Source organism: Somniosus microcephalus, unplaced genomic scaffold, assembly GCF_052327205.1.
Source record: "Somniosus microcephalus isolate GS21.2 unplaced genomic scaffold, FLI_Smic_1.0 unresolved_chr2, whole genome shotgun sequence".
Taxonomy (NCBI): Eukaryota; Metazoa; Chordata; class Chondrichthyes; order Squaliformes; family Somniosidae; genus Somniosus; species Somniosus microcephalus.
Window position 1 is genome coordinate 36,401,236 of NW_028225180.1, and position 23,833 is coordinate 36,425,068.

At 45.8% G+C, this 23,833-nt stretch overlaps 1 protein-coding gene across 1 annotated transcript; it reads left to right on the top strand.

Moving 5' to 3' along the window:
- Positions 1-19,900: 19,900 nt before the first annotated feature.
- On the top strand, positions 19,901-23,181 carry LOC147092468 (GPI-linked NAD(P)(+)--arginine ADP-ribosyltransferase 1-like). Its single transcript, XM_085975734.1, has one exon. It carries the CDS (start codon positions 19,945-19,947, stop codon positions 20,758-20,760), a length of 816 nt encoding a protein of 271 aa, XP_085831860.1. The 5' UTR covers positions 19,901-19,944; the 3' UTR covers positions 20,761-23,181.
- Positions 23,182-23,833: the final 652 nt, after the last annotated feature.

Consider the following 23,833-nt stretch of genomic DNA (forward strand, 5'->3'; position numbering starts at 1 on the left):
GGATTGTTCTCCTTAGAGCAGAGAAGATTAAGGGGAGATTTAATACAGGTGTTCAAAATTATGAAAGTTTGATAGCGTAGATAGAGAGAACATGTTTCCAGTGGCAGGAGGGTCGGTAACCAGAGGACAGAGATTTCAGGTAAATGGCAAAAGAATGAGGGGGGAGAGGAGGAGAATTCTTTTTAAGCAGCGAGTTGTTGTGAACTGGAATGCACTGGCTGAAAGGGCGGTGGAATAAGATTCAATAATAACCTTCAATAGGGAATTAGATATAAACTTCAAAGGGGGGAAATTCAGGGCTATGTGGAAAGAGCAGCGGAGGAGTGGGATTCACTAGACAGCTCTTTCAAAGAGCCGGCACAGGCACGATGGGCCGAATGGTCTCCTTCTGTGCGGCCTGATTCTAATATTGTATAAGATAAGGGTGAGGCAATTCAGAGATGAAGGTGGAATGTTTTATCGTAGAGATCGCGGGCATTATATTGACATTGAATGCCCGATTCTCTGATCAGATTGTTCCCGTGAGGTGATACATTGACACAATGCGCTGATCGGGAAATTGAAGGGCCGTATGCCATGGGTTTTCTGTGTATGAGTTAAAAGGACAGAAAATCACGGGCTGCCAGGTCACGTGTACTGAAACAATGGTCACTGACATTAAATAAATATATTGCCTCAGTTTCCAGGAAGGTGCTGATCCTGGGTTTGGAGAACTGGCCGAATGGGACTGGAACAGTGAGTGGTGGGGGACAATAAGTATTCAGTGTGAAATGACATATTTAATTTTTAAAAATCGGCATTTTACAGTGGACAAACCAGCAGGAGGCAATGCTTACATTCAAAGATCCACAAAGCGGCTGAGACAGTAATATAGGAAAGCTGAGCCAAAGGGAACTGGAAGGGAACAGGGATAAACCAGGAAAATCAAAAGCAAGTTGGTTCCACCTCAATTGTTGATGCGGGAGGAATTCTCCATTTGGCTGGATTTCATCAGGAAGAAATAGTGGAAATCAGAATCAGTTTGCTCACCGAATTGTAAGGGGCGGGGAAATTGACTGCTTGATGTGAAATTTACATCCAGTCACATAGCACAGGAACGATGGGCTGAATGGCCCCCTTCTGCGCTGTATCAGTCTATGTTTCTATGACCTTTTGCTCAGTGATGGAATAGCATAATGAGGTCATTGGAGATGACTAAGCACCAGGAGAAACATGAGAACATTCAACACAATTTTCTGAATCGCAGACCAGCGAAGGTTAAGGGGAGATTTAATAGAGGTGTGCAAATTTAGGAGGGGGGTTTGATAGCGTAGATAGAGAGAACATGTTTCCATTGGCAGGAAGGTTGGTAACCAGAGGACACAGATTTAAGATAAATGCCATAAGAACCAGAAGTAGCGAGTTGTTGTGATCTGGAATGCACTGCCTGAAAGCATGGTGGAAGCAGATTCAGTAATAAATTTCAAAAGGGAATTGGATAAATACTTGAAGGGGAAAATGCAGAAGTACAAGGAAAGGGCAAAGAAATGAGACACATTGGATAGCTTTGCCAGAGAGCTGGCACAGGTACGATGAGCCAAATGGCCTCCTTCTGTGCTGTAACATAAGTATGACAAAGACCAGGTAATAGATTGGGGAAAAGCCAATTTTGCGGGGCTGAGAATAGAACTTGGGAAAATAATATGGAAAACAATATTGGCAAACAATGCTGTAGAACAGCAGTGGGAAATATTTAACACGATGTTCTGCTAAAAAACAATAACAAGCTAAACACTAATGAGACACCATGGATGAATAAAGTCATAAGGGAAAAATTGAGGGTAAGGAAAGAGGCATGCATGGACGGGGTACATGGACAGCAGGGGAGAGCATCACGAGGGAGAATACGAAGAGATTAAGAGAGAAGTAAAAAAAACAATTAGAAAGGCAAAAAGGAACTATGAAATTAAATGATCATGGAACATAAAATAAAATAGTAAAATATTTTACAGGCACATCAATAAAGAAAGGACTGTCGTGATGGGAATGTGGCCACTAAGGGATGGAGAGGATAATATCACAGGCAGCGATAGAGAGATTGCAGAAATATTAAAAAATTACTTTCCTTCAGTATTTGCCAGGGAGACAGAACAGGTGGACATGACATTGGATAATGAGATTAGAAATGAGAGAACTACATTTAAAATAAAAGGAGGAGAAATATTAAATAAACTAATCAAACTGAAAGAGTATAAATCCCCTGGTCCAGACAGATTACATCTAGGAAAGAGATAGCAGAGGCATTACTACATATATTTAATAATTCCTTAGAACAATGTGTAGTGCCAGAGGACTGGCAGATAGCTAACATAATACTTATATTTAAGGGGGGAGATAGAGCATTTCCAGGGAATTATAGGCCAGTCAGCTTAAAATTGGTGATAGGAAAAATAATGGAATCCCTACTAATGGAGAAAATAGAAGAATACCTAGAAACTAAAAATATAATAATGAATAGTCAGCGTGGATTTCAAAAGTATTGCTTGACCAACGTCATTGAATTTTTGGAAGAGGTAATAGAGGTTAAACAAGGGTAATGTAGTAGATGCAATTTTTCTAGATTTTCAAAAGGACTACGATAAACTACCCCATAATAGACTGATGAACAAGGCCAGAGCATGCGGAATCAGGGGACAAGTAGCAGAATGGATAACTAGCTCGCTTCAAGACAGAAAGCAGAGAGTTGGGGGTAAAAGGATTCACTGTGGCAGAAGGTGGGAAGTGGTGTTCCACAAGGATCAGGGCTGGGATCACTGTTGTTCACAATTTATATTAACGATTTAGACTTTGGAACCAAAAGCACAATTTCTAAATTTGCAGATGACACCAATTTTTTTGGGGGGGATAGTCAATACTGAGGAGGATTGCAAAAAATTAGAAGATGTTAATAAACTTGTAGATTGGGCAAATAATTGGCAAATTAAATTCAACATGGATAAATGTGAGGTGTTACATTTTGGTAAGAAAAATAGGGGGGTCATGTACTACTTGGAAAATCAGAATCTAAGTGGGGTAGTAGAGCAAAGGGATCTCAGAGTAAAAATACACAAATCACTGAAAGTTGTGACACGGGTTAACAAGGCCATAAAAAATGCAAACCAAGCACTAGTGTTTATTTCTAGAGGGATAGAATTGAAAAGTAGGGAATTATGCTAAGCTTGTATCGAACCTTGGTTAGACCACACTTGGAGTACTGTGTGCAGTTCTGGTCGCCATATTCTAAAAAGGATATAGAGCCACTGGAGAGGGTGCAGAGAAGATTTACAAGCATGATACCAGAAATGCGAGGGTAAACCTCTCAGGAAAGAATGAACAGGCTGGGTCTCTTTTCTCTTGAAAAGAGAAGGCTGAGGGGTAGCCTAATAGAGGGCTTTAAAATTATGAAAGGTTTTGATAGAGTGGATACAGAGAGAATGTTTCCACTTGTGGGGAAGAGCAAAACTAGAGGCCATCAATATAAGATAATCACCAAGAAATCAAATAGGGAATTGAGAGCTTCTTTACTCAGAGTGTGGTTATGTGGAACTCGCTACCACAGGGAGTGGTTGAAGCGAATAGTATAGATGCATTTAAGGGGAGGCTGGACAAGCATATGAGGGAGAAGGAAATAGAGGGTTATGCTGATAGAGTTAGATGAGGAAAGACAGGAGGAGGCTGGAGTGGAACATGGACTGGTTGGGCCGAATGGCCTGTTTCTGCGCCATTCAGCCTATGTAATATGTGTGTCTGTGTACATAAGAACATAACATAAGAAATAGGAGCAGGAGTAGGCCAATCGGCCCCTCGAGCCTGCTCCGCCATTCAATAAGATCATGGCTGATCTGATCCTAACCGCCAATCCATTATCACAGAACCATCTCCTGAATCTAACAGAATTAGACACACGAAATAGGAGCAGGATCAGGCTACATGGCCCCTGGGCCCGCTCCACTACCCACAGGGCCATGTCCGATCCGAACCTAGACTCATGTCCAAATTCCTGCCCGCTCCCCGTAACCCTTAATTCCCTTTACTTCTAGGAAACTGTCTATTTCTGTTTTAAATTTATGTAATGATGTAGCTTCTACAGCTTTTTGGGGCAGCATATTTCATGGACCTACCACCCTCTGAGTGAAGTAGTTTCTCCTCATCTCAGTTTTGAAAGAGCAGCCCCTTATTCTAAGACTATGCCCCCTAGTTCTAGTTTCACCCATCATCGGGAACATCCTCCCCGCATCCACCCGATCCAACCCCTTCACAATCTTATATGTTTCAATAAGATCGCCTCTCATTCTTCTGAACTCCAATGAGTAGAGTCCCAATCTACTCAACCTCTCCTCATATGTCCATCCCCTCATCCCCGAGATTAACCGAGTGAACCTTCTTTGCACTGACTCGAGAGCAAGTATGTCCTTTCTTAAGTATGGACACCAAAACTGTACGCAGTATTCCAGGTGCGGTCTCACCAATACCTTGTACAACTGAAGCAATACCTCCCTATTTTTATATTCTATCCCCCTAGCAATGAAAGCCAACATTCCATTGGCCTTCTTAATCACTTGCTGCACCTGCATACTAACCTTTTGAGTTTCGTGCACCAGGACCCCCAGGTATGTGTGCCTGTCTGTGTGTGCCTGTGCCTGTGCCTGTGTCTGCATGTGTGTGTGTGTGTGCATGTTTGTGTGTGTGAATGTTTGTGTGTGTGTGTATCTGTGTGTGTGTGTGAGTTTGTGTAACTGAGCGTGTGTTTCTTTGTGTTTGAGTTTCGTGTATGTGTGTGCATGTGTCTGTGAGTGCGTGTGTCTTTGTGTGTATGTCTGTGTGTGTATATGTGTGCGTGTGTCTGTGTATGCCTATGTCTTTGTGTGTGTATCTGTGTGTGTCTGCGTGTGTGTCTGTGCGTGTATCTGTGTCTGTGTGTGTGTCTGTGTGTGTGTCTGGGTGTCTGTGTGTTTGTGCACCTGTGTGTGTTTTTCTGTGTGACTGTGTTTGTGTCTGTGTGTGCCTGTGTGTGTGTCTGTGTCTGGATGTGTGTCTGAGTGTGTCTGTGAGTGTGTCTGTGAGTGTGCCTGTGAGTGTGCCTGTGAGTGTGCCTGTGAGTGTGCCTGTGTGTGTGTGCCTGTGCGTGTGTGCCTGTGCGTGTGTGCCTGTGCGTGTGTGCCTGTGCGTGTGTGTGTGTGTCTGTGTGTGTGTGCCTGTATCTGTGTGCCTGTGCATATGTGACTGTGTGGGTGTCTGTATCTGTGTGTCTTTGTGTGAGTGTCTGTGTCTGTGTGTGTATGCCTGTGTGTGTCTGTGCATGTATCTGTGTGTGTATATGTGTGTGCATTTGTCTTTGTGCGTGTTTCTGTGTGTGTGTCTGCCTGTGCCTGTGTGTGTGTCTTTGTCTGTGTCTGTGTGTGTGTCTGTGTGTATGTGTGTGCGTGTGTGTCTGTGTGTATGTCTCTGTGTATGCCTGTGTGTGTGTGTCTGTGTGTGTGCCTGTCTGTGTGTGTGTGTCTGTGTCTGTGTCTGTGCGTGTATGTCTGTGTCTGTGTGTATGTGACTGTGTGTCTGTGTCTGTGTGTGTCTGTGCATGTGTCTGTGTGTGTATATGTGTGTGTGTGCCTGTGTGTGCATGTGTCTTTGTGCGAGTCTGTGTGTGTGTGTCTGCCTTTGTGTCTGTGTGTGCCTGTGTGTGGGTCTGTGTGTGTGTCATGCCTGTGTGTGTGCGTCTATGAGTGTGTGTCTGTGTGTGTGTGTGTGGGCCTGTTTTGTTGTGTCTGTGTGTCTGTGTCTGTCTGTGTCTGTGTGTCTGTGTCTGTGTGTCTGTGTCTGTGTGTCTGCGTGTGTCTGTGTGTCTGCGTGTGTCTGTGTCTGCGTGTGTCTGTGTCTGCGTGTGTCTGTGTCTGCATGTGTCTGTGTCTGCGTGTGTCTGTGTCTGCGTGTGTGTCTGCGTGTGTGTCTGCGTGTGTGTCTGCGTGTGTGTCTGCGTGTGTGTCTGTTCCTGTGTGTGTGTGTGGAAGAGGGAGGGAGAGTGATAGTAAAAGAGATGGAGGAGATAAAGAGTGGGGGAGAGAGAAAGAGTGAATGAGGGAGCGAGAGAAAGATAGAGGTAGGGAAAGAGAAAGAGAGAAAAATACAGCAAAAGAGAGATTGGGAGGAAACAGAGCGAGGGAGAGAGAGTGGTAGAGAAAGAGAGGGAGAGAGACAGAAAGAGTACTACAGAGAGTGAAGGAAACAAAGGGGGAGAGGGGGAGAGATAAACGGAGATAGCGAGGGGGAATGAGAGATGAAGGGAAAGAGAGAGAGGGAGAGAGAGAGTGGTAGAAAGAAGTAATGTAATTTATGCTTAATTTGCCCCATTCTTTCGCTACTCAGAGAGCAGATATTATCCTGCTGTGCATGGGTTATATTGCAATGCTGATTCGAGAGTGTAACACGACAGGATGTGACCCACTCCCCCATCAGAGAGAGAGAGGAGCTTTCACTCCACTGGCTGGACTGGATGTGACCCCAAGTTTTATGGCAAAAAAACAAAACTTTTGATATCCCACGGTTTGATGTTCCAATAAATAATCTTTTATATATTTTCCCTATTTTAGAAAACAGTGAACTCTTTGCAAAGCTCATCACAGTCAACAGACACCCGGTAAGTATTTCTTTGTGTGCATTCAGCTCAGGAAGTAGGAGCTGCGACGTGGGTCGCTGGCCTTCACATGCTGAACACATTTAACCACAACTGACCAGCAAAGCTGCGACTGCTTGCCTGTGAACCGTCTGAGTCATTTCTGATGAACCACACGGGGAAAATGAGCATCCTTCCGAGAAACATCTGTTAAACATGAAACCAACACCCACCAACAGACAAGTACATTAATAGAGCAAAGGGGAATAGAGCTGGTACACGCTGGTTGAAAAAAATTCCCAAGATTAACTTGCAAGTGAGAAATCAAATGCGCTGCTTCGAAACATGTCATTGGGGACAGCACCTCGTTTGTAATTGGGCACTTCACAGCCTTCAACGTTAATAACTTCAGATCTGAAGCACAGCTCCCATTCTGTCTTTACTGTCAACAGGATGAAGGGACTTGCATTTATAGAGCAGCCTTCACAACCACAGCGCATCCTAATGTGCTTTGCAGCCAATGAAGTACTACTCAAGTGTCGCCAATGTTCTAATGTAGGAAACGCGGCTGCCAATTTGCGCATAGCACGATCCCACAAAAGGCAATGAGATAATGGCCAGATTATTGGTTTCTTTAGGGATGTTGTTTGAGGGATAAATATAGGGCCCGGGACACCAGAGATAATTCCCCTGGTCTTCTTTAAAACAGTGGCCATGGGTTCTTTTGTGTCCACCTGAGAGAGGGCGTCAGTCTGTCAGAAGGGTGGTACAGAGGGAGGGCTGCACAGTCAGAGGGGCAGTACAGGGGGAGCGCTGCACTGGGGGCCATGGTTTAAGGTCTCATCCAAAAGACGGCACCTTAGACAGTGCAGCACTCCCTCACCACTGTCCATCTGGCAGAGCAGCGCTTCCTCAGGACTGCCCCTCTGACAGTGCAGTGCTCCCACAGTACTGCCCCTCCGACAGTGCAGTGCTCCCACAGTACTGCCCCTCCGACAGTCTAGCACTCCCTCAGTACCACCAATTCCACACTGCAGCACCCATTAGTACTGCCGCTATGAGTGTGCAGCACTTCCTTAGTGCTGCTCCTCCAACAGTACGGTGCACCCTCAGTGCCGCCCCTCTGACTGTGTAGCACTCCCTCATACCGCACCTTCGACAGTGCAGCACTCCCTCAGTAGTGCCTCTCCCACAGTGCAGTGCTCCCTTTGAACTGCCCCTCCGACAGTGCAGGCCTCCCTCAGTACTGCCTCTCCGACAGTGCAGCACTCTCTTAGTGCTGGCCCTCCGAAAATTCAGCTCTCCCTTTGTACTTCCCGTCCGATTGTGCAGCTTTCCCTCAGTACATGCCCCTCCGAAAGTGCAGCACTCCATATGTAGTGCCCCTCCAACAGTGCAGCACACCCTCAGTACTGCCCCTCCGAAAGTGCAGCACTCCCTCAGTACTGCCCCCCTGACAGTGCAGCGCTCCCTCAGTACTGCCCCTCCGACAGTGTAGTACTCCCTCAGTACCACAGCTTCCACAGTGCAGCACCCATCCGTACTGCCCGTACGTGAGAGTAGCATCCCCTCACTATCACTGCTCCAAATGTACGGTGCTTCCTCAGTACCATTCCTTCAACAGTTAAGCACTCCCTCAGTACTGTCCCTCCGGCATCGCTGCGCTCCCTCAGTAATGCCTCTGCGACAGTGCAGTACTCCCTCAGTACTGACCCTCCGACTGTACAGCGTTCCCTCAGCACTGCCCCTCCGACAGTGCAGCGCTTCCTCAGTACAGGCCATTCAACAGTGCAGCGCTGCCTCAGTACAGCCCTCCGACAGTGTAGCACTCCCTCAGTGCCACCGCTTCCACAGTCCAACACCCGCTCAGTACTGCCCATCCAACACTACGGTACTCCCTCAGTACCGCCCCTCCTACTGTGCAGCACTCCCTCAGTACTGCCCCTCCGAAAGTGCAGCACTCCCTCAGTACTGCCCCTCCGAAAGTGCAGCACTCCCTCAGTACTGCCAATCCGACACTGCAGCACTCCCTCAGTACTGCCCCTCCGATAGGGATGTCCTCCCTCAATACTGCCTCTCCAACAGTCCAGCACTCCCTCAGTACTGCCCCTCCGACAGTCCAACACTCCCTCAGTACTGCCCCACTGACAGTGCAGCGCTCCCTCAATGCTGCCTCTATGAGGGTGCAGCGCTCCCTCAATACTGCCCCTCCGACAGTGCAGCTCTCCCTCAGTTTTGCCAGTGAGACAGTGCAGCGCTCCCTCTGTACTGCCCCTCCGACAATGCAGCACTCCCTCCATCACTGCTCCTCCAACAGTATGGTGCTCCCTCAGTAATGTCCCTCCGACAGTGTAGCATTCCCTCAGTACTGTCCCTCTGACAGTGCAGTGCTCTCTCAGTACTGCCCCTCCGACAGTGCAGCACTGCCTCAGTACTGCCCGTCCGACAGTGCAGCACTCCCTCAGTACTGCCCTACGACAGTGCAGCACCCCCTCAGTACTGCCCCTCCAACAGTACGGTGCTCCCACAGTACCGCCCCTCCGACTGTGCAGCACTCTCTCAGTACTGCCCCTCCGACAGTGCAGCCCTCCCTCCATTCTGATCCTCCGACAATGCCACGCTCCCTCAGTACTGCCCCTCCGACAGTGCAGCGCTCCCTCAGTATTGACCCTCCAACTGTGCGGTGCTCCCTCAATACTGCCCCTCCAACAGTGCAGCGCTCCCTCAGTACTGCCACTCCGACAGTGCAGCAATCCCTCCATTACTGCCCCCCCGACAGTGCAACACACCCTCAGTCCATAGGAACAGGAGGAGGCCATTCAGTCCGTTGAGCTTGTTACTGACCAACCACAGGAGGCTATTCAGCCCCTGGAAACTGTTACATAGAAACAGGTGTATACCATTGTGCCCCTCTGTCTGCTACATAGGAAGGTGAAGAACCCATTCCCTCCCTAAAGACTGTGATATGGGAGCAGGAGGAGACTATTTAGCCCCACGTGCCTTTTGTTTATTTACAGGGGTAGGCGAGTCAGCCCTTCGAGACTTGTAGACAGGACCAGGAAGCGGCCATTCAGCCCCTCGAGCCTGTTAAATTGGAACAGGAATATGTCATTCAGCCCATCAAGCCTGTTAAATAGGAACATGAATAGGCCATTCAGCCCCTCGAGCCTGTTACACAGGAACAGGAGGAGGCCATTCTGAGACTTAAGCCTGTTAAATAGTAACATATATATCACATTCTGCTCCTTGACGCTATCACATAGCAACAGGAGAAGGCCATTTAGCCTCTCGAGCCTGTTACATAGACACAGGAGGAGGCTATTCTGCTTCTTGAGTCTGTTACATAGGAACAGGAGTAGGCCATTCCGTCGCCCAAATCTGTTCCTTATATGTGGTACTACATCAACAACACCTTGCATTTATATAGCACCTTTAACATAGTAAAACGTCCTGAGGCACTTCACCAGAGCGTAATCAGCCCCAAAAATTGACACCGAGCCACAAAAGGAGATATTAGGACAGCTGGCCCAAAGCCTGGTCAAAGAGGTAGGTTTTAAGGAGCGTCTTAAAGGAAGGGAGAGAGGCGAAGTTTAGGGAGGGAAGTCCAGAGCTTAGGGCTTAGGTAGCTGAAGGCACGGCCACCAATGATGGTGCAATTAAAATCGTGGAAGCGCAAGAGACCAGAATTGGAGGAGCACAGAGATCTCGGAGGGTTGTTGGGCTGGAGGTGATTATAGAGACAGGGAGTGGCGAGGCCATGGAGGAATTTGAAAACAAGGATGAGAAATTTAAAACGGAGGTGTTGCTTAACTGGGATCCAATGTAGGTCAGCGAGCACAGGGGTGATGGGTGAAGGGGACTTGGTGCGAGTTAGGACATGGGGCAGCCAAGTTTTGGATGACCTGAAGTCTATGCAGGGTGGGAAATGGGTGGCCGGGCAGTAGAGTTTCTGCTTGGTGACAACAGAGACCAGGGCTCCTGGCCCATCACCCTTCCTTTCCAAATCGTCCACCCATTCCATGAGCCCCCCTCCCAGCCCAGCCCTAACCTTGGCATCTGCCAGGCAACACATAATTCTGGGCTCCCTGCTGTGGCTGAATGAAAGGTTGTCTGTCGAAACTGACAGAGTGCTTCAATTATGATTTGTGTCAGTCAATTGTATTCCAGCCGATTATTCTTAGCAACAACTTCGCAATGCGGAGATGCTTTCCGTGAATGACCACTGATCGTATTCACATTTTGATATACATTAATGACACGGACTTGGGTATACAGGCGATCATTTCTAGTTTGCAGATGACACAAAACTCGAAGATGTAGTAAAGAGTGAGGAGAATCGTAACAATTTTCAGGAAGTCATAGACAGGCTGGCGAAATGGACAGACATGTTGCCAATGCAATTTAACACAGAGAATTGTGAAGTGATATATTTTGGTAGGAAGAATTACGAGAGACAATATAAACTAAAGGGTACAATTTTAAAGGGGGTGCAGGAACAGTGAGACCTGGGGGGGAGGGGCGAGGGGGGGTGTACACAAGTATTTGAAGGTGGCAGGACAAGTTAATAAAGCTGTTACAAAGGCATTTAAAAATAAAGATATAGTAGAACAAAAGCAAGGAGGCTATGCTGACATTTTACAAAAACACTTGTTGGGCCCCAGCTGGAGTATTGTGTCGAAATCTGGGCTCCACGTTTTAGGAAGGATGTCAAGGCCTTGGAGAGGGCGCAGAAGAGATTTACTAGAATGGTACCAGGGATGAGGGACTTCAGTTATATGCAGAAAATAGAGAAACTGCGATTGTTCTCCTTAGAGTGGAGAAGGTTAATGGAGATTTGATAGAGGTGTCCAGAAACTTGAAATGCCGGATGGAGTAAATGTGGAGCAATTGTTTCCAGTGGCAGAAGGGTCGGTAACCAGAGGACACAGATTTAAGTTAATTGGCAAAAGAATCAGGCAGTACATGAGGAAAAATGTCTTTACACAGCGAGTTGTTGAGATCTGGAATGCACGGCCTGAATGGCGGTGGAAGCAGATTCAATAATCTTAAAAAAGGGAAGTGGATAAATACATGAAAAGGAAAATTTTGCAAGGCTTTGGGGAAGTGGAACTATTGGACTGATTTTAAAATGCTGGCTTGGGCACGATGGGAGTGAATAGCCTCCTTCTGTGCTGAATCATTCTGTGATTCTACCTCAAGCCCTGGGCATGTGTCATTTTCCTGTTTATATTGTTTCAGGATCGTTGAGCCACTTTGATCACCGGGACTCCTGTGCTGCGACGACCGAATGATCCCACAGTGAAAAACAACAGAACTGAAACCCAAAGTGAAACCAATTGGTCTGAGTGATCTCACCTGGAGATACCAGAATAAGGAAACAATGCAGCTTGTGGTGTACATCGTGCTTGTCTCTTTGTGTTTGGACAGTAAGTATTTTCAGTCTGCATTTTGGTTTAAAAGGAAAGTTCACTCGTAATGTACCCAAATTTCCAAATTTAATTCACGTCTCCAGCTGCAGAAGGATTTGGAGTGGGAACATAGGAACAGGAGTTGGCCATTCAGCCCCTTGACCCAGTTACATAGAAAGAGATGGAGGCCATTCAGTCCCTCAACCAAGCTACACAGGAACAGGAGGAGGTCATTCTATCCCTCAACCCAGCTACACAGTAAGAGGTGGAGGCCATTCAGCCCTCAACCCAGCTACACAGGAACAGGTGGAGGCCATTCAGCCCTCAACCCAGCCACACAGTAAGAGGTGGAGGCCATTCACTCCCTCAACTCTACTACATAGGAACAGGAGGAGGTCAATCAGCCCCTCAACCCAGCTACGCAGTAAAAGGAGGAGGTCATTCAGACCCTCAACCCAGCTACACATTAAAAGGAGGAGGCCATTCAGCACCTCAATCCGACTACACAGGAACAGGAGGAAGTCATTCAGCCCCTCAACCCAACTACACAGTAACAGGAGGAGGTCATTCAGCCCCTCAACACAGCTACATAGTAACATATGGAGGCCATTCAGCCCTGCAACACTGTTACACAGGAACAGGAGGAGGTCATTCAGCCCCTCAACCGTGCTGCATAGTAACATAAGGAGGCCATTCAGCCCCGCAACACTGTTACACAGGAACAGGAGGAGGTCATTCAATGCCTCAACCCTGCTACACAGTAAGAGAAGGAAGTTATTCAGACACTCAACACAGCTTCATATTAACAGGAGGAGGCCATTCAGCCCCTCGATCCTGCTACATACGAACAAGAGGAGATCATTCAGCCCCTCAAACGAGCTTCATATTAACAGGAGGAGGCCATTCAGCCCCTCAACCCAGTTACACCGTAACAGAAGGAGGCCATTCAGCCCCTCAACCCTGCTGCATAGGAACTGAAGATGGCTATTCAGTACGGCAACCCAGCTGCACAGTAACAGGATGGGTCATTCAGCCCCTCAATCCTGCTACATAGGAACAGGAGGAGGCCACTCAGCCCCTCAATCCTGCTAAATAGGAACAAAAGGAGATAATTTAGCCCCTCAACCCTGCTACATAGGAACAGATGACATTCAGACCCTCAACCCAGCTACACAGTAACAGGAGGAGGTCATTCAGCCCCTCAACCCTGCCAGACATTAAGAGGACAAAGTCATTCAGACACTCAACCCAGCTTCGTATTAACAGGAGGAGGCCATTCAGCCCCTCGATCCTGCTACATAGGAACTGGAGAAGGCCATTTAGCCCCTCAAACCAACTTCATATTAACAGAAGGAGGCCATTCAGCCCCTCAACCTTGCTACATAGGAACAGAATGATGCCATTCAGCCCCTCAACCCAGTTACACAGTAACAGAAGGAGGCCATTCAGCCCCTCAACCCTGCTACATAGGAACAGAAGGAGGCCATTCAACCCCTCAACCCAATTACACAGTAACAGAAGGAGGCCATTCAGCCCCCCAACCCTGCTGCATAGGAACAGAAGGAGGCCATTCAGCCCCTCAACCCAGTTACACAGTAACAGAAGGAGGCCATTCAGCCCCTCAACCCTGCTACATAGGAACAGAAGGAGGCCATTCAGCCCCTCAACCCAGTTACACAGTAACAGAAGGAGGCCATTCAGCCCCTCAACCCTGCTACATAGGAACAGAAGGAGGCCATTCAGCCCCTCAACCCAGTTACACAGTAACAGAAGGAGGCCATTCAGCCCCTCAACCTTGCTACATAGGAACAGAATGTGGCCATTCAGTTCCGCAATCCTGCTGTACAGTAACAGGAGGAGGAAATTCAGCCCATCCACCCAGCTACAGGGTAACAGGAGGTCATTCAGACCCTCAACACCACTACACAGTAACAGGAGGAGGCAATTCAGCCCCTCAACCCCGCTACACAGTAACAGGAGGAGGTCATTCAGACCCTCAACCCTGCTACAGGGTAACAGGAGGAGGTCATTCAGACCGTCAACCCCGCTACACAGAAACAGGAGGCGGTCACCCAGCTCCTCAATCTTGCAACACAGTAACAGGAGGAAGTCATTCAGTGCCTCAACCCTGCTGCATAGGAACAGGCGGAGGTCAGTTAGCCCCTCAACCCTGCTACATAGGAACAGGTGGAGGGCATTCAGACATTGGAGCCTCTTACTTAGGAAGAGGAGGAGGCCATTCAGTCCCTCAGCCTGTTCTGCCATTCAATTTGCACTTGATGACGCGATCCTCCCTTTACCCACTTTGTCTCCATACTCCTTTGATCCTCTCACGTGAGAAAAATCTGTTCATCTCAGTCTTGATCCCGAGAATCCACAGCCTTTTCAGAGCCAATTGCAGATCTCTGCTATGCTTTGCATCAACAGTTTCTGCCCGATATTTCCTCAGAAACGCTGAGCTATAACGTTAGCCAGGCCAACTTTCCAACAGCCTGTTTGATCCCTTTCTGTATCTTTGCACTAGCACTTTGTGAACTGTATACCTGGGCACCCAATCTCTTTGCTCCTCCACAACTCCAGCTTCCAATCTCATGGCATTAAGAAAATATTCCATTTATGTCTCAGCTCCAATGTTAATGACCACTCTACCGCAGGTTAAACTCCATCTCCCACAGTCTTCCCCCTCTCATTTCATCTGACTACTTCTCTGTGACTTTCTGCTCCCATTTGCACTACTTACTGTCCCTCCTAACTTGGTGTCAGCATCAAACTTGGATAAGCAGCACAACTCTCGATTGCTTCATCCGCGTCATTAATATATGTGGTAAGAAAGGAAGAAACATAAGAAACAGGAGCAGGAGTCGGCCAATCGGCCCTCGAGCCTGCTCCGCCATTCAATAAGATCATGGCTGAGCCAATCTTGGCCTCAACACCACTTTCCCGCTCTCTCCCCATACCCCTTGACTCCTTTGTAGTTCAAATGTCTGTCAATCTCCGCCTTGAATATATTCAATGACTCCGCCTCCACAGCTCTCTGGGGTAGAGAATTCCAAAGATTCACGACCCTCTGAGAAGAAATTCCTCCTCATCTACATCTTAAATGGGCGATCCCTTATTCTGAAACTATGCCTCCTAGTTCTAAATACCTCCACTAGCTGAAACATCCTCTCACCCTGTCAATCTCCCTCAGGATCTTATATGTCTCAATATCTAGCTTTTAAAGGCTCTTTAGAATAATTTGTCCATGACTACACAAACCACTCTGGGTACAGGTATATTGTGCATAAGTTAAACTGGTTTATTAAGCATTAAACATTCAGTACAAAGAAGTAATTCTTAACAAGAAGATAGTCATAGTCTCTTCATCAAACCCTGGCGTTCCTTCCGAGTGACTGTGATGCTGTCTCTTTATTCTCTTGCTGTGTTCTGTTGACTGAAGCTTCTTCTTCCTCCTCTGGCTTCACGCTGCTCTCGGTGTTCACTATCTGCATTTTTATACCCTGTTTCTCCCGTTTTGCCTACGTGGCAGTAATTAGCTTCTCTGACACCTAGTCAATGTCCCTCCTCTCCTTGCCAATCATCTTATGACCTCGTTAATTCCACTAGGCCTCTTTCTGTGCATAACAAAATACCCTCATCTAAGAACTTCACTTTACAGAACACCCTTGAGGTGTTTTCTAAACAGTTTGTCTATGCTGCAGTTCCTAAAATGAAGGCTCCAACTCCTATCTCTCTCCTCTATCTCTTATGTATTTTCCATAATATTACTGAACTCCATTTCCCTGACAGTCTCTGTGTTTATTCAGCGCCACATTCCATTACTTCAGTAATTTTAAACAGAGGTTTTTAGTCAGGTTGGCATAATCCCATCCTGCTCTGCTCTCAGCCATTCGCCATTTTATACAGGCTTTTTAGGTTTTTAAAACGCTATGTCACATATTATAGTTATATAATAATGGTTATAGAATCTTAATAATGCTTACTTAATCCTACAGGTACATTTTATCCTACATAAAAATCACCTCTCATTCTTCTAAACTCCAATGAGTATAGGCCCAACTTGTTCAACCTTTTGTCATATGTCAACCCCTTCATCCCAGAAATCAAACTAGTGAACCTTCTCTGCACTGCCTCCAATGCAAATATATCCTTCCTTAAATATGGAGGCAAAAACTGTACGCAGTACTCCAGGTGCGGTCTCACCAGCGCCCTACTTTTAGACTCCATACCCCTTGCAATAAAGGCTAACATTCCATTAACCTTCCTAATTACTTGCTGTACCTGCATGCTAACTTTTTGTGTTTCATGTACTAGGACCCCAGATCCCTTTGTACCGCAGCATTTTGTAGTCCCACTCCATTTAAATAATTATTTGCTTTTTATTCTTCCTTCCAAAGTGGATAACCTCACATTTTCCCATATTATACTCCATCTGCCAAATTTTTGCCCACTCACTTAACCTATCTATTTCCCTTTGCAGACTCTGTGTCCTCCTCACAACTTGCTAACCCACCTTTCTTTGTATCATCAGCAAATTTGGCTACAGTACACTCGGTCCTTTCATCCATTGTAAATAGTTGAGGCCCCAGCACTGATCCATGTGGCACCCACTAGTTACTGATTGCCAACCGGAAAATGACCCATTTATCCTGACTCTCTTTTTCTGTTAGTTAGCCAATCCCTTATCCATGCCAATATATTACCCTCAAGCTTGTGTGCTCTGATTTTGTGCAGTAACCTTTTATGTGGCACCTTATCGAATGCCTTCTGGAAATCCAAATACACTACATCTACTGGTTCCCCTTTATCCGCCCTGTTTGTTACACCCTCAAAGAACTCTAGCAAATTTGTTAATCACGATTCCCCTTTCATAAAACCATGTTGACTCGGTTTGATTGTCTTATGATTTTCTAAATGTCCTGCTATTACCTCCTTAATAATGGATTCCAGCATTTTCTCAATGACAGATGTTAGGCTTTCTGTCTCCTGCTTTCTGTCTCCCTCCTTTCTTGAACAGTGGGGTTACATTTGCAGTTTTCCAATCCGCTTGGACCTCTCCAGAATCCAGGGAACTTTGGTAGATTACAAACAACGCATCCATTATCTCTGCAGCCACTTCTTGTACGACCCTAGGATGCAGGCGTCAGGTCCAGGGGACTTGTCAGCCTTTAGCCCCATTAGTTTGCCAGTACTTTTTCTCTAGTGATAGAGATGGTTTTAAGTTCCTCCCTCCCTATCGCCCCTTGATTATCTGTTATTATTGTTTTTTTAGTGTCTTCTACCGTGAAGACTGATCCAATTATTAATTCCCCAGTCTCATTCTCTAAGGGACCAACGTTTACTTTAGAAAGTTGATGTTCCAGTACAGATCCCTGGGGAATACCATTATCACATCCCACCAACCACAGTGCATTTCCTTTATCCATATTCTGGGTCTCCTTCCTGACAACCAATTACCAGCACACGTTTCAAAGTTCATAGAATCATAGAATGATACAGCACAGAAGAAGATCATTCAGTGCATTTTGTCTCTGCCGGCTCTTTATTAGAACCATCCAATTACTCCCACTCCTCTGCTCATTCCCCATAGCCCAGTGAATTTATTCCCTTTTCAAATATATATCCAATTCTCTTTTGAAAGATAAGATTGAATTTTCTTTCGCCACCCTTGCAGTCAATGCGTTCCAGATCCCAATAACTCCCTGCGCAAAATAAGTGTTTCCTCATGTCACCTCTGGTCCTTTTGCCAATCACCTTAAAGCTGTCTCCTCTGGTTACTGGCCCTTCTGCCACTGGAAACAGTTTCTCCTTATTTACTCCATCAAAGCCCTTCATGATTTTGAACACCTCTATCAAATCTCCCCTTAACCTTCTCTGCTTGAATGAGAACAATCCAAGTTTCTCCAATCTCTAAACATAATTGAAATCCCTCATCCCAATCATCTTCAGCTGCTTCATCAAAGACTTTCCCTCCAACATAAGGTAAGAATTGGGGATGTTCGCTGATGACTGCACAGTGTTCAGCGCCATTCACAACTCCTCGGATAATGAAGCAGTCCATGCCCGCATGCAACAAGGCCTGGACCACGTTCAGGCTTGGACTGATAAGTGGCAGGCAACATTCGTGCCAAGCAATGGCTATCTCCAACAAGCGAGAGTCTAACCACCTGCCCTTGATATTCAACGGCATTACTATCGCCGAATTCCCCACCATCAGCATCCTGGGGGGTCACCATTGACTAGAAACTTAACTGGACCAGCCACATAAATACTGTGGCAAAAGTGCAAGTCAGAGGCTGGCTATTCTGCAGCGAGTGTCTCACCTCCTGACTCCCCAAAACCTTTCCACCATCTACAAGGTACAAGTAAGGAGTGTGATGGAACACTCTCCACTTGCCTGGATGAGTGCAGCTCCAACAACACTCAAGAAGCTCGACACCATCCAGGACAAAGCAGCCTGCTTGATCGGCACCCCATCCACCACCTTAAACATTCACTGTCTCTACCACCGGCATACCGTAGCTGCAGTGTGTCCCATCTGCAAGATGCACTGCAGAAACTCGCCAAGGCTTCTTCGGCAGCACCTCCCAAACCCGCGACCTCTTCCACCTAGAAGGACAGGGGCAGCAGGTGCATGGGAACACCACCACCTCCAAGTTCCCCTCCAAGTCACACACTATCCTGACTTGGAAGTATATCACCGATCCTTCATTGTCGCTCGGTCAAAATCCCAGAACTAACAGCACTGTGGGAGTACCTTCCCATAAGCGAAAAATAATTTCTAGCAAATATCTTCTGCTCCCTCGCCAATGTCTTGGCATCCTTCCTAAAGTTTGGTACCCAAAATCAAACGCAATACTCCAGCTGGGGCCTAAACAGATTTTAGTTCCTTTTCCATGACCTTTAGTTTTTGCTAATAATCTTTTTGTGCAGGAACTTCTCAGATGCCTTCAGCAAGGCCATGTAGACAACAACCATAGACTATCCCCTGTAGGCCGAGTTAGTCACATCCTCAGAAAAATGAACTACATTATTTAGACATGACCCACCCTTCACAATTCCACGCTGACTCTCTTTGACCAGCTCAGAGCTGTGCAAGAGCTCCGTCACTCTGTCTCTCACGATAGATACCAAGTTGAGGTCAAACTGACAGTCTGCTGTTTCCTGTTATCTCTCCCCACTCCCTTCTTAAATGATGGAGAGACATTTATAAATTTCCAATCCAAATGTACAATTCCTGAAGCTATAGGCCTTTTGAAATTTACGACTGGAACATCTGCAATTTCCCAACATATTTTAACATATCCTAGGCTGAAAAGCGCTGGTATGGTAGCACAGTGATTATGTTACTGGACTAGTAATCTAGAGGCCTGGGCTAATGATCCAGAGACGTGAATTCAAATCGCATCATGCAGCTGTGGAAATAAAATTAACAAAAATAAATTTGAAATAAAAAAAACGAACGCTGGTCTCAGTAATGGTGACAAATTGTGTGACCATGAAACCATGTCCGTTAGGGAAGAAAATCTGTTGCCCTTTCCCAGTCTGGCCTATATGTGACTCCAGACCCACAGCAATGTAGTTGACTCTTAGCTGCCCTCTGAAATGGCGTAGAAACTCATTCAGTTGTAACAAACCTCTACGACAAAGTCAGCACTGTGGGAACACCTTCACAAAGACTGCAGCGGTTCAGAAAGGCGGCTCAAGGGCAACTAGGGATGGGCAATAAATGCTGGCATTGCCAGCGACGCCCACATCCCATGAACAAATAAATAAAAAACAGTTACTGGAACTTTGTCTATGTTATGTTCCATTATTTCCTCCATTATGAGTTGTCAGAACAGCCCGCTTTGTTTCACAGATCGGGGCACCCTAGCTTTTAAAGCTGGAGAACAAACCATCGAACTGGACATGGCGATGAACTCAGCCGCTTACATCTTCACTAAGACCCGGGCAGCCGACAAGGCGGCGATTGCTTACATCAGCACGGAATGGGCTGAGAAAAAAGACTTCCTTGAGGTGTGGAATAATGCAAGCAAAGCTTTTGGGCCAAAATATAAAACTCCGCGCGGTTTGAGAAGGGAGCACCTGATGGCAATTCACGCTTACACTCAACATTCGCAATTGCACAGTGAGTTTAATGCCGCAGTCAGGGAGTACGGCGCAAGTGACGCCATCTATCTGAAGGATTTCCACTTCAAAAGCTTCCATTACCTGCTCTCCGTCGCCCTGGATAAGTTAAAGAGGAATAGGCATAAGACCTATAGGGGAGTCAAGAATCTATTCAGTGCCAGGAAGGGAGGTAATGTCAGACTGGGACAATTCGCGTCGTCTTCTTTGGATCTGTACGTAGCGAAAACATTCATGAACCACAATACAGCGGAAAACACGCTGTTTGAAATAGAGTCCAAGTTGGGGGTTCCAATCAGGGCATTCTCGTCCTTGCCACATGAAAATGAGGTCCTCATTCCGCCCATTGAAGTTTTTACGGTCAAAAGCACGCCATTGTGGGTAAAGGGGAATAAGTGGAGCTGGCGCCAAATTACTCTGGCATCAAATGGGTGCAAGGGCATCCCAGTGACCGTGAAAAAAATCCGCAACGGTGCACTGGAAGTCAAAAGGCGAAAGGGAACGTGCCCCAAATTTTGCCACTGTATTAAGAGCTGGGAGCTTCTTCAGCTTAACAACACCGATATCTCTTCGCTAACCCACAATGGCCGCTTGTAATTGATAATACACGCTTGATAATTGACAACACACGCTTGATAATTCATAATACACGCTTGACAATTGATAATACAACGTTTGCTATAAGATAAGATACGCTTGATAATTGATAATACACGTTTGCTATTTGATAATATACGCTTGATAATTGATAGGACACGCTTGATAATTGATAACCCGCAATGGCCGCTTGTAATTGATAATACACGTTTGACAATTGAAAATAGAACATGCTTGATAATTGATAATACACGCTTCATAATTGATAGGACACGCTTGATAATTGATATAACACGCTTGATGATTGATAATGCACGCTTGATAATTGATTGGACAGCTTGATAATTGCTAATACACGCTTGATAATTGATAATATACGCTTGATAATTGATAATACACACTTGATAATTGATAATACACGCTTGATAATTGATTGGACAGCTTGATAATTGATAATACACGCTTGATAATTGATAGGACACGCTTGATAATTGATTGGACACGCTTGATAATTGATGATACATGCTTGATATTTGATAGGACACGCTTGATAATTGATAATACACGCTTGATAATTGATAATACACGCTTGATAATTGATAATACACGCTTGATAATTGATAGGACACGCTTGATAATTGATAATACACGCTTGATAATTGATAATACATGCTTGATAATTGATAGGACATGCTTGATAATTGGTAATACATGCTTGATAATTGATAATACACGCTTGATAATTGATTGGACACGCTTGATAATTGATAATACATGCTTGATAATTGATAGGACATGCTTGATAATTGCTAATCCATGTTTGATAATTGATAATACACGCTTGATAATTGATAATACATGCTTGATAATTGATAATACATGCTTGATAATTGATAGGACATGCTTGATAATTGCTAATACACGCTTGATAATTGATAATACACGCTTGATAATTGATAATACATGCTTGATAATTGATAGGACATGCTTGATAATTGGTAATACACGCTTCATAATTGATACTACGCTCTTGATAATTGATAGGACAGGCATGATTATTGATAATACACTCTTGATAATTGATAGGACACGCTTGATAATTGTTGGGACATGCATGATAATTGTCCCTGTGCATGTCAGAATCTGTCCCTAAATGTGTATGTCAGTCCCTGTCCGTCCTGACCTGCATGTCTGTAACTTCTACACCTGTCCCCGTGTCTGTCAGTAGCTTTCTGTGTGTGTGTCAGTACCTTTCCATAGCTGTCCCCATATATGTCAGGACCGTTTCCATGTATTTGCCAATACTTGTCCATAACTGTCCCTGCGTGTGAGTACCTGTGTCTGCGTATATAAATACCTGTCCCCACATGTCTCTGTCTATTTAAGTACCTGACCTTACCTGTCCTTATCTATTTCTGTACCTGTACCTACCTGTCGCTGCTGATATCAGTACTTGTATCTAGCTGTCCCAGTGTACGTCAGTATCTGTCCCTAACTGTCCCTCTGCATGTCAGTACCTGTACCTACCTGTCTCTGTGTCTGTCAGTACCTCTCCCTAACTGTCCCTGTGTATGTCAGTACCTGTCCCTGTGTATGTCAGCACCTGTCCCTATCTGTCTCTGTGTATGTCAGACCCTGTCCCTGTGTGTGTGAATACCTTCCCCTGTTTAAGTGAGCACAGATAGTTGCTGATACAGAGAAAAGGCAGAGGAATGAGCGGATTAAGGATACAGTAAGGTAGACAGGAGAGAGAGAAAGATGGGCAGAAGAATTGCTAGAGGGAAGACTACAGAGAGACAGACTGCGAGGAATGTCCAGTAGCTGATGAGTTCACACCCTCGGCCCACAGATAGAGCATTGCCAAACTGCAACAGGAATTCACTCTCAGCTCTCAAATTTCTGCTATCTCCTTATCTTCGAAATATTGCTGATCAGGTGAAGTATCTAATGAAAAATAAATCATTCCCCCTCACGCCTATAACTATTTGATTTCGGGGCTAGTGCTTGGATTTCGAATAACTGCAATAGATGAACATTTCTTCCTCCTATTGTATAAACCACCCATCCCTGACCTTGGGAATGCAGGTGCTTTGATCTGCGGTGCTGGAAGTTATCCACAGCACTTATCGCATTGTGCCCTGTCGGGCATTCATTGGGCACGGAGGACCTGGAGGCATCCAGCTCTATGCCTCGCATTTATTGGCACTGAATCATGATCATATGTCCTAATTCTGTACATTGCGGGCAATGCGTTTTTAATACGTGTTTCAGGTGCTTTACGATGCTGCAAAGCTTAAAAAACATAACTAGAAGTAACTCCTTTAGCAGATCTTGATTGAGCAACTGGGCAATAGTCTCCTGACATTCCATGTCCTGATATACTGTACGATGATTGACTTTGCATTAAAATAAATGAAGCATTCTGCGAATATATGGAAAAGTGGTCTGATTTGTTCTCTCCTTCCCCCTCACTGTGTGCCATCTTAGTTCACAGAGCGCGGGTGCTTGGAACTCTCTAGCGTGTTACCAAGACACTATTGTCATGCGAGTCTAGTCAGTGAGCCCAGCATTCACACCGGTGCATTTCGCAGCCCAGCGATTGGTTCCAAACTAAATGCAGTGATAATCCAGTAATGTTGACTTCGTGCGATAGTGTGAAATGGGCGATAGCGAAACGACTGCCCCGTTATTCAACCCTGCCGATTTTTCCTTCCATTAATTTCTGCCCTCTCGGGTGGATGTGGGAGTTCCCATGTCACTTTTCGAAGAAAGAACGCATTTGCATTGATAAAGCACCTTTTACAACCTCAGGACGTCCCAAAGTGCCTTAAAACGAATGAAGTACATTTGAACTGTTGTAATGTATGAAACACCGCCGCCAATGTTCGAACAGCAAGATCCCACAAACACCAATGAAATAATGATCAGTGGGGCAAATATTGGGCCAGGACACTGGGAAGAACTCTTCCAATCTTCTCTCCAAGAGTGGACGTGAAATTGCTTATGTCCACCTGAGAGGGCTGACGCGGTTTAACGTCTCGTCCAAAAGACGGAATTGCCGACAGTGCAGCGC